The sequence below is a fragment of the Siphateles boraxobius genome, unplaced genomic scaffold, assembly GCF_051911475.1.
Source record: "Siphateles boraxobius isolate OS27281-9 unplaced genomic scaffold, OSU_SipBor_1 100, whole genome shotgun sequence".
Taxonomy (NCBI): domain Eukaryota; kingdom Metazoa; phylum Chordata; class Actinopteri; order Cypriniformes; family Leuciscidae; genus Siphateles; species Siphateles boraxobius.
Genome location: NW_027508701.1, coordinates 2,107,558 through 2,119,661, shown reverse-complemented (window position 1 = coordinate 2,119,661; position 12,104 = coordinate 2,107,558). Strand labels below are relative to the sequence as shown.

The 12,104-nt window shown below is 45.7% G+C and overlaps 1 protein-coding gene across 4 annotated transcripts in view; it reads left to right on the top strand.

Annotated features, from left to right (window-relative positions):
• Positions 1-12,104, top strand: part of LOC143746582 (uncharacterized) — a 41,851-nt gene that overhangs the window by 7,159 nt on the left and 22,588 nt on the right. The window contains exon 4 of one of the 4 annotated variants that reach the window (XM_077238495.1): positions 9,995-12,030. The exons of the other annotated variants lie outside the window; for them this stretch is intronic. Within the exon in view, the coding sequence (XP_077094610.1) occupies positions 10,671-12,030 (1,360 nt within the window). The 5' untranslated portion in view covers positions 9,995-10,670. The remainder of the gene's footprint in view (positions 1-9,994; positions 12,031-12,104) is intronic. 4 annotated transcript variants of the gene reach the window in all.

Below are 12,104 nucleotides of genomic sequence, written 5' to 3'. Positions count from 1 at the left end.
TCTCTTTATAGTATATATTATATTGTATTATTTTATATTATATTATACTATATAGAGGAGAGCAGTTACAGCAAACAAGACAAGTTTATTTATATAGCACATTTGATACACAATGTTAATTCAAAGTGCTTTACATAGAAGAAATAAAAATAATAAAAATATATAAGAATAATTAAAACAGTTTAGAATAAAAATAAATAATCAACAGAAATAAGAGTAATTAAAACTTTTTAAAAAATAAAATGCAGTAAAAACAGTGGGACGCACAGTGGCACAGTGCTCATTCAGTAAATGCACAGCTAAACAGAAGTGTTTTGAGTCTGGATGTGAGTGTGACTGTAGGAGCACATCTGATCTCTTCTGGAAGCTGTTCCAGCATAGTAGCTAAAAGCGGACTCGCCATGCTTAGAGTGAACCCTTGGTATTTCTAGCCGATGTGATCCTAATGATCTGAGTAATCTGTTGGGTTTATATTCACTGAGCATATCTGCAGTATATTGAGGTCCTAGGCCATTTAGTGATTTATATACCAGTAATAATACTTTAAAATCAATCCTAAATGTAACTGGGAGCCAGTGTAAAGACCTGAGGACTGGTGTGATGTGTTCATATGTTCTGGTTCTGCTCAGCGTTCTGTATGAGCTGCAACTGTCTTATGGTCTTTTTGGGAAGGCCAGTGAGAAGTCCATTACAATAATCCACCCTACTGGTGATGAAAGCATGCACAAGTTTCTCTAAGTCTTGACTGGAAACAAAGCATCTAACTCTTGCAATATTTTTCAGGTGATAGTATGCTGATTTAGTTATTGCTTTGACATGACTACTGAAACTAAGGTCTGACTCTAGAGACACACCCAGATTCCTGACTTGATTTTTAGTTGTTTGACCCCTAGACTGAAGGTATGCGTTCACCTTGAGAGCTTCATCTTTGTTTCCAAACGCAATGACTTCAGTTTTGTCTTTGTTTAACTGAAGAAAGTTTTGGCACATCCAATTGTTTACTTCATCAATGCATTGGCACAGGGAGTCAATGGGGCTGTAATCGTTAGGCGATAGGGATAAGTAGAGCTGTGTGTCGTCTGCATAGCTGTGGTAAGAGATTCGGTTCTTTCTCATTATTTGGCTCATTGGGAGCATGTACAGGTTGAATAGGAGTGGCGCAAGAATTCTCATAAACAAACATTCTCATATTATATTATATAGAGGAAAGCAGTTACAGCAAACATTCTAATTATATTATTATATTAATTATATTGAAGTTTTTTTTCAGTCGCTTTGGTGCATTTCTCAGATCACAACTAAAATTTTTGTTCAACTTCCACATCATCTAGTCTCTTGTGCACATCATAAAAGCAGATTATCATTCTTTTGAAAAAATTGTAAATGCTTTGGTACATTCATGCAATTAATGTACAAGTGTCTGCTGTTTCTTACATTATCAATTGCTTATGTCATGTTGATCAAAATGTATTATACTGGTTCTCTGTTGAATAGTCTTTACCCCTCCAAACATATAGGCATTAAATGCAGAATGGTTGAACTACCGTTAGTTGTCATAAACTGTCAAACATATTTTTCTATACAATTCTATTATACTTTTTTTGTCCAGAATTGTTGAATTGCAGATGTGAATTCTGAATTTCACTAATGAAGGGGAATGTAAAGCATTAGAATCAATCAATGATGTGTTCTCTATAATTGCTCAGAGTGCATTTCATGAAGCTTCCTCTGACATATAGACAGAGCACAACACACACACACACTCGGAGAATGGAAGCACAACAGGGGGAACAGCTGAGAAGAAGAGGAGTAAGGATGTGTGGTGGAAGGATACAGTAAAACAGAGGAAGAGATAGAACAGGCCAAGGTTTCTGAAGAAATAAGGGCCACTATTGTAGATCATGTTCAGTCATGACCTTATGGCCGAAGCGGGTTGAAAGGTGAGCCGAATGTTGGGAGAACAACCGTGTGTGTCCTCAATCACTCAAGCGTTTGTGTAATCAGACAGTGTTCACTATACGTAAGCAGTAAGGTGCTCGAGGCTGTGCTGTATCGTGAATAAGTAACGGCTGAAGGGCGTTGTTAGGCACGACGCGAAGCGGAGTAACCCCTTCAGCCGTGACTTACTCATGATACAGCACTTGCCTCGAGTACCTTATTGCTTTTATAAAACGGTTACCACACAATAAAAATATTAAAGTAAAAAAAAATATGTATTAGTGCAACTTTCATGAAGTAAAATCACTAAAAGCCTTCCTTCCGCTAGAAAAAAATAAATAGTCCCTGACCGTGACCGTGAACAGCAACAACGTTCCAATGTGTAATACCGGTAGGCCTATGCATGAAAGCTCAAATAAAAACAACATAGGAACCGCAGTGTTGCGCAGTGATAAATAGAACCGTTGGGTGAAGCGGCCATCAGAATCAAGGATTGGAACTAACCGTTTTATAATGTCCTGTTCACCATAAGCTGTAGGCTTACTGTATGCTATATTACAGCAGTCTAATTGCATTTTACATTATACAGTAAATATACGTGATAGAGACATAATGTAACACACACACGTACAGTATGTGTGTGAATAGTCTTTTTCTTTATCGCAGTGACATTGTACACTGTATTTTTTTAACAGACCAACAGTGTATCTGTGAGTCCAGTCTCATCTAGAGAAATGGGTATGTGTGTTTAGTGTCATAGAGATGAAGTGCAGTCTTTTCTATTTTCAGTCATTGTCATCAAAATCGTAGCCAGTTTACTTCTGAAACTGATACTGTTATATTGACAACATGACTAAGCATTTTGACATTCTTGTTTGTGACACAAGGCACTGATATGTTCATTGATATATATTGTACTAAGGATTTTAAACAAGTTACCGGCTTTTGATGGTAATCTATTGTGTTCTGCTGTTTGTACGAAATGCACTTTCCTTGTTTGCAAATCTTAAGGATGATTCAAGAAATGTACTTAAGCGACTGATAAGAACTGTTTATAGAGGAGAGCAGTTATTGCAAACACACTCTCTCTCTCCCTCTCTCTCTCTCTCATATATATATATAAATATGTAGATAGATAGAGAGAGACTTTGCAGTTACATATAGTCATACAAAAGAAAAAAAGTGTTTAAAAGAATCATGAATCAAGATGACGCGTTTAAATGTTGTTTGTTTACAGAATTATTTTGTTCTTTGATTTTAAAAGCCATTGGATCTGCACTAACCCTAACCCTAGCCCTAGCCTTAGCCCTAGCTCTGACTGTCATTCTGACTGAGATCTGCTCCTCAGCCGCCCTTCCCCCACAGCACTGAGCCTGATCGCGCGCGCCCTTCCCCCACAGCACTGAGCTTGATCGCGCGCGCCCTTCCCCCACAGCACTGAGCTTGATCGCGCGCGCCCTTCCCCCACAGCACTGAGCTTGATCGCGCGCGCCCTTCCCCCACAGCACTGAGCCTGATCGCGCGCGCCCTTCCCCCACAGCACTGAGCCTGATCGCGCGCGCCCTTCCCCCACAGCACTGAGCCTGATCGCGCGCGCCCTTCCCCCACAGCACTGAGCCTGATCGCGCGCGCCCTTCCCCCACAGCACTGAGCCTGATCGCGCGCGCCCTTCCCCCACAGCACTGAGCTTGATCGCGCGCGCCCTTCCCCCACAGCACTGAGCCTGATCGCGCGCGCCCTTCCCCCACAGCACTGAGCCTGATCGCGCGCGCCCTTCCCCCACAGCACTGAGCCTGATCGCGCGCGCGCCCTTCCCCCACAGCACTGAGCCTGATCGCGCGCGCCCTTCCCCCACAGCACTGAGCCTGATCGCGCGCGCGCCCTTCCCCCACAGCACTGAACCTGATCGCGCGCGCGCCCTTCCCCCACAGCACTGAGCCTGATCGCGCGCGCCCTTCCCCCACAGCACTGAGCTTGATCGCGCGCGCCCTTCCCCCACAGCACTGAGCTTGATCGCGCGCGCCCTTCCCCCACAGCACTGAGCCTGATCGCGCGCGCCCTTCCCCCACAGCACTGAGCCTGATCGCGCGCGCGCGCGCCCTTCCCCCACAGCACTGAGCCTGATCGCGCGCGCGCCCTTCCCCCACAGCACTGAGCCTGATCGCGCGCGCGCCCTTCCCCCACAGCACTGAGCCTGATCGCGCGCGCGCCCTTCCCCCACAGCACTGAGCCTGATCGCGCGCGCCCTTCCCCCACAGCACAGAGCCTGATCGCGCGCGCCCTTCCCCCACAGCACTGAGCCTGATCATGCGCGCCCTTCCCCCACAGCACTGAGCCTGATCGCGCGCGCCCTTCCCCCACAGCACTGAGCCTGATCGCGCGCGCGCCCTTCCCCCACAGCACTGAGCCTGATCGCGCGCGCGCCCTTCCCCCACAGCACTGAGCCTGATCGCGCGCGCGCCCTTCCCCCACAGCACTGAGCCTGATCGCGCGCGCGCCCTTCCCCCACAGCACTGAGCCTGATCGCGCGCGCGCCCTTCCCCCACAGCACTGAGCCTGATCGCGCGCGCCCTTCCCCCACAGCACAGAGCCTGATCGCGCGCGCCCTTCCCCCACAGCACTGAGCCTGATCGCGCGCGCGCCCTTCCCCCACAGCACTGAGCCTGATCGCGCGCGCGCCCTTCCCCCACAGCACTGAGCCTGATCGCGCGCGCGCCCTTCCCACACAGCACTGAGCCTGATCGCGCGCGCGCCCTTCCCCCACAGCACTGAGCCTGATCGCGCGCGCGCCCTTCCCCCACAGCACTGAGCCTGATCGCGCGCGCGCCCTTCCCCCACAGCACTGAGCCTGATCGCGCGCGCGCGCCCTTCCCCCACAGCACTGAGCCTGATCGCGCGCGCGCCCTTCCCCCACAGCACTGAGCCTGATCGCGCGCGCGCCCTTCCCCCACAGGACTGAGCCTGATCGCGCGCGCCCTTCCCCCACAGCACTGAGCCTGATCGCGCGCGCGCCCTTCCCCCACAGCACTGAGCCTGATCGCGCGCGCGCCCTTCCCCCACAGCACAGAGCCTGATCGCGCGCGCCCTTCCCCCACAGCACAGAGCCTGATCGCGCGCGCCCTTCCCCCACAGCACTGAGCCTGATCGCGCGTGCGCCCTTCTCCCACAGCACTGAGCCTGATCGCGCGCGCGCCCTTCCCCCACAGCACTGAGCCTGATCGCGCGCGCGCCCTTCCCCCACAGCACTGAGCCTGATCGCGCGCGCGCCCTTCCCCCACAGCACTGAGCCTGATCGCGCGCGCGCCCTTCCCCCACAGCACTGAGCCTGATCGCGCGCGCGCCCTTCCCCCACAGCACTGAACCTGATCGCGCGCGCGCCCTTCCCCCACAGGACTGAGCCTGATTGCGCGCGCCCTTCCCCCACAGCACTGAGCCTGATCGCGCGCGCGCCCTTCCCCCACAGCACTGAACCTGATCGCGCGCGCGCCCTTCCCCCACAGGACTGAACCTGATCGCGCGCGCGCCCTTCCCCCACAGGACTGAGCCTGATTGCGCGCGCCCTTCCCCCACAGCACTGAGCCTGATCGCGCGCGCGCCCTTCTCCCACAGCACTGAGCCTGATCGCGCGCGCGCCCTTCCACCACAGCACTGAGCCTGATCGCGCGCGCGCCCTTCCCCCACAGCACTGAGCCTGATCGCGCGCGCGCCCTTCCCCCACAGCACTGAGCCTGATCGCGCGCGCGCCCTTCCCCCACAGCACTGAGCCTGATCGCGCGCGCGCCCTTCCCCCACAGCACTGAGCCTGATCGCGCGCGCGCCCTTCCCCCACAGCACTGAACCTGATCGCGCGCGCGCCCTTCCCCCACAGGACTGAGCCTGATTGCGCGCGCCCTTCCCCCACAGCACTGAGCCTGATCGCGCGCGCGCCCTTCTCCCACAGCACTGAGCCTGATCGCGCGCGCGCCCTTCCACCACAGCACTGAGCCTGATCGCGCGCGCACCCTTCCCCCACAGCACTGAGCCTGATCGCGCGCGCGCCCTTCCCCCACAGCACTGAGCCTGATCGCGCGCGCGCCCTTCCCCCACAGCACTGATGGATTGGCAGATTCTCAAACTTCAATATCAACTTTTCTATACCAAATTAGGGGACAGGTTAGGGCTAGGACCATTAGGGTTAGGGTTAGGTAAAAAAAAACTGTTAAAAAACAGGTCCATGAACGGGTTATACTTCAATGACACTTGTGATTTAGGTTTAGTCAAAACATATTCATCTCCAGTATAAGACCTGGCAGCTGTATGTTTAAACTCTGAACAGATATTACGGAAACTCTGAGCTGTCAGTGTGACTGAAACATTTTTGACTGCACTTTCTCGTTCGAACGTAATACCAACTCGTTTGAACGTGTTGCCAAAGTCGTTTTGACATCTTGCAAAGTTGTTTTAACGACTTAGAGTGTAGGCTAAATGCTAAAAACATTACCTTTTCCCCATGATGCCACAGGGTATGGGCATGCGCAATTGACTTTATGCACAGCTCCACTACTTCCTGAACTTAAGCCAGCTCCTTTATTTCCTGTCTTACATTATTGGACACACTGATTAATTCAGGTGTGCCTGACCTCAGTAGTCATAGCAACAATAATCACACACACCTGGATTAATCAGTGTGTCCAATAATGTAAGACAGGAAATAAAGGAGCTGCCTTAAGTTCAGGAAAAGTGCAGCTGTGCATAAAGTCAATTGGGCCCAACGTTGCGTATGACAACATGCTACAAAAAGGCTCACCCACGTGAAAGTAAAGCAAGTAAAACATTTATTAATTGATATTGTTGTTATTTATTTTATTTTTGAACAATTCTCATTCATTTCAATGACTTTGGCAACACGTTAGAACGACTTTGGCAACTCATTAGAACGAGTTGTCATCTACGTTAGAACGAGTTGGTATTACGTTCGAATGAGAAAGCGCAGTCAAAAATTTTTCAGTCACACTGGCAGCAGTGAGTTGCCATCTGATATGATGTGCTGCTGAGAGAATGTTTAAACTCAGGCTGTGGAGTTACAAGGCCCGCGTGTGGGGGATGGGCAGCTTCTCAAACTTTGTCCAAATTAATTCAGGTTTTTCTGTAACAGGGTCACTTTACACCAATCTATTATTAATGGGACCATATCTAATGTTTTAAACAACTAAATGCCTCAGAAAAAACATTCCATTGTTATGTTTACATATTTTTCACAAATGCTGAAATTCCAGAACCCTATCGCTCAAAAATGTAAATGAGAAACATTTTCAAACATTTTTTTTAACACCAGATAAAAGTTATTTAGAATTGTCTGCCTTTTATACTTTTGGACAAACTCTGGAGTGGAGGGGGATGGCGGCTGAGGCCTGTGTGGGAGATGGGCAGATTCTCAAACTTTCTTCAATATCAGTTGTTCTGACCAGATTAGGGGACATAAAATATCAACAATATATAATCAGTATTTCATGAATATGATCTATTTTTATTTAATTTTCTAGTTTATCATTAATATATTTTGATTTGTGCTTAAACTTCCTCAATAAATAAATCAGAAAGTTAGATGTGGAATTCTGATGCTGTATTAGGAGAAATGTAAAAAGACATGAGCTGCTCCTGTGCGCGCTCCCTCCCCCTCTCGGCTTGTTAACCAATTAGAGCTCGGGCACCTGCACCGCGCCCCTGACTGCGACATCCACGACGGACATCATTTAACAGATTTGAAAGAAAGAAGACACCATGGACAGATTTAAGAAAAGAGTCGCAACTTTAAGGAATCACCACCGAAAGTGTGAAGAGAAATTTGTAAATGCTCGGGTAAGTATTTTTTTTTTATTATCATTTGCGCATGATATGACTTTAAGGTTGATTTGTACAGTTTAATGAAACAGTGACTGGGCCCTGTTTAGTCACGTTAGTCAAGTGTCCGAATGCATTATAAACCTCTAAGACTAGTCTTACAAGTTAGACATCACATTTGTTTCTTTTAGACTGTTCATAGCTTTTTTCAGTTACATTAAAACGTAGATTGGCCTAACGTTAATTTGATACCAAGAAGTAAGACTGACTGCCCCTGACTTAACGTTAACTGCTGGGTACTAGAACTTAAGACACTGTCTTAACGTAATGGCTATGTTTTGTTTATGCAACTGGCTGGTTTAGACCTAGTTTAGTCTAGGTTTACACCTGGTTTAGTTCTCTTTTAGACCTCGGTGAACTTGACCCCTCATCATGCTCAAATTCTTATAAAAATGTCAATCGCCTGATCTACATTTGTGCCGTTTTGTGATGTAAGATTTCCATTTGTGCTGGTTCTGCTTTTAAACTTTTATAAACGCAACATGACATCATGACTTTGCGTAAACAATACACGCCACTTTCAAGTCAAGTGGCGTGTTATCTCTACGCATTTTCAGCTCTCCTCGTGTATGCCCACGGCGAAACGAACCTTCATCTTTTGTATGTGTACGCCGTTAAATGTCCGAGTGATTCCGCGTGTATGTCTACGCTGCTAAATGTCCAAGCGAAACGAAGCAAAATGAATATTTACATCTGTGGAGTGATATTTTTTTTCCTAGGATGGTAGGGGAAGACTCATAAATGGTATTAACCCCAGTGACGGGTAGGGTTAGGGACGGGATTGGGTCATATTTATATATACAGTAATGTAACGTTAAGTCAACGGCGTTGATAAACACGCTGAAGAGCGATTATGCGTGTTGATAGCTCGCCAAAAATGGAAATACGAATTGGCGTGTCATACATACGCCATTTCATGAGATCAGTCTTATAAAATGGAGCCTGGAGGCGTCCGCGCTTTTCCTCATCTGAGACGCGTGCACCTGTCTGTGGCGCACGCACCCACCCACTGCATGCATAACATAAAAGAATCATCAATATCTCAAAACAGAAAACATGTCAAAAATGTTGTTTGCGCTATGACATATTTAGAGCAAAGAACTATATTAACAGGATTCAATGAATTGTATTATTCTCATATTTGATGTATTAATTAACCTGTATGGTCCGGTTCTTTGATACACTACAGGCCAACAGTTTGGACACATTACTATTTCTAATGTTTTTGAAAGAAGTTTCTTCTGCTCATCAAGCCTGCATTTATTTGATAAAAAAATACAGAACAAATGTAATATTATTACAATTTAAAATAATTGGTTTTCAATTTATTAGCCTATACTTTAAATTATCATTTATTTCTGTGATGCAAAGCTGAGTTTTCAGGATCATTACTCCAGTCTTCAGTGTCACATGTGACATCGTCTATCACATGATCCTTTGAACTCATTCTAATATTCTGATTTATTATGAGTGTTGGAAACAGTTCTGCTGCTTAATATATATTTGATAAATAAAAGGTTAAAAAGAACTGCATTTATTCAAAAAATATATATATTTTCTAATAATATAAATCTTCTTTACTATCACTTTTTATCAATTTAACACATCCTTGCTGAATAAAAGTATTGATTAAAAAAAAAAAAAGTAGTGTATTTCGTAGTTAAAAGGTTTCGTTTTTTTAAAACATTTGCTGCTTTATTTTTTTACTTTTTATTCAAAGTATCCTAAAAAAGTATCACAGGTTATGAAAATATATTAAGCAGCAGAACTGTTTCCAACTTTGATAAATAATCAGAATATTAGAATGAGTTCAAAGGATCATGTGATGGATGGATGTCACATGTGACACTGAAGACTGGAGTAATGATCCTAAAAATTCAGCTTTGCATCACAGAAATAAATGATAATTTAAAGTATAATAAATTGAAAACCAATTATTTTAAATTATAATATCACAATAAGACTTTTTTTCTGTATTTTTTATCAAATAAATGCAGGCTTGATGAGCAGAATAAACTTCTTTCAAAAATTACAAATAGTAATGTCGAATCTTGGTCTGTAGTGTTTATATTTTTAATTTGGACCTTAGTAAAATTTTATTCAGGACCCCTAATCTAATGTATCTGTATCTAATTGATAATTTTCCTGGTTTCCCCTCTTTTGCCCTGCTGTGAAGGCCAAAAAGGACCACTGCAAAGAGAGTGGTGGTGATGAACCTGGGAGCCGCCCATCAGCACCATCCCCATCCAGAGGAGACGAGGTGCTCCGAGAGGAGCTTCTGTCATGCAGCGGGTCTGATGCAGATCCACTGGATAAGGACTACACACCATCTCCGTCACCATCATCCAGTGAAGATGAGTTACTTGCACTACAGCCCCAGTCATCCTGCGACAATACTCCAGAGAAGCACCACAGTCATGCATCATCCAGTGAAACTGACACCAGAGAAGCTGAGAACCAGAAGGCCAAAGATACAGCAGTTCAAAAAGGTACAAAGTCAAAAGGAAAAGGGAAGTTTAAAGATGCCAAAAACATTACTGTTAAAAGAAGCATAAAAAAGGATGGAGCCAGAGTCTGGGACAAAGTCCATTACTGTGTCTTCTGTGAAAAGAGTCAATTGAAGATAGCTAGACATCTAGAAAGAAAACATAGTATGGAACGAGATGTTGCCTATGCTTTTAGTTTCCCAGTTGGCTCAAAACAAAGGAAGATTCTGATAGAAGGCCTTCGTAATAAGGGTGACTGGCAGCACAATTATATGGTCTTCAAGGAAGGAAATGGTGAGATTGTAGTCTGGAAACGGCCCTCTGTGAAGGCAGACGTAGAGAGCTACCTACCATGTCAACACTGTTATGCAATGTTCAAGAGGACTGAACTCTGGAGACATGAGAAGTCATGTAGAGAACGGAAAGAGGAAAGGCAAAAGGGTACAAAAATCTTCCTCACATCTACTTCCACTCAAATCAGGCCAAGGAGTACAAAAGATCATCCACTCTATGCAACAAGATCATGTAACCTCTCACATCAGAAGTGATGAGATGATTTGTGCGTATGGAGATGCATTATTTGCAAAAAAGGGCCGTGAAGAATCTCAGCACAGATACATTGCACAAAAGCTGAGAGAACTAGGACGGTTCATGTTGGCTGCCAAGGAGATTGATAAGCATGCCAAAACTCTTAAAGACGTTTGTGATCCAGCAAAATTTAGACTTGCAATTGAAGCAGCCAGACACGTGTCAAACTATGATGTAAACAAGAACGAATATGGAAAGCCATCTACAGCTGTTAAAATTGGGTTTTCACTCAAAGGGGCCACTGAAGCCTGGATAGGCCACTGCTTGATGGACTCTGATGTCAAAACTGAGAAGAAGGCAAAAAAGTTCAAGGAGTTGCTTGAGAACTCATGGTCCATTCATGTGTCGACTAATGCTCATAGCTCATTGGAGCAACGGCGCTGGGGCAAAGAAGACACTGTACCTCTGACAGAGGATGTGATCACGCTCCAGAACTACCTGAGGAAAGTGGAGGATGAGGCGAAGGCAGAGTTAACAGAGCGCGTGAGTGCTACAGCATACAGGAAGTTAAGTGAGAGCCTTCTTGCACAAATAATTGTGTTCAATAAGAAGCGTGAAGGAGAAGCATCACGTTTAACCCTTGAGACATATCTAAAAGCAGACACCGGTCCTGTTAATAAGGACATTTATGAGACCCTATCGCCTGTGGAAAAACAAATGAGCCACAGACTGACACGTTTGGTGACACGCGGAAAGAGAGGCAGAAAGGTGCCCATCCTCCTAATTGAGCGCACTAAAGCTTCGCTTGACTTCCTGATTGAAAAACGGAGGGAAGTTGGCATACTTGAGGAGAACCCCTTTCTGTTTGCCAGGCCTAGCACAACAACCAATCTCCGTGGGTGTGACTGCCTCAGGAGATATGCAGAAGAGAGCAAGGCCAAAAACCCAGAACTGCTGAGATCAACAAAGTTACGGAAACACGTTGCTACCTTATGTCAGCTTCTCGACCTCAGCAATCAGGAACTTGAGCAAGTTGCTCGTTTTATGGGACATGATATCCGAGTCCACTGCGAGTATTATCGACAGACAGATAAAACATTCCAAGTGGCCAAGATTGGCAAACTTCTGTTTGCGATGGATCATGGAGCAGAGTCACTGAAAGGGAAGAGTCTGCAAACACTGGACTCCGTTATCAGTGGTAATTAAATTATTATTATACAATTTTAAAGTTCTCCCTCTTCCAATTACACTGTCTTCTATCTGTCTTTCTGT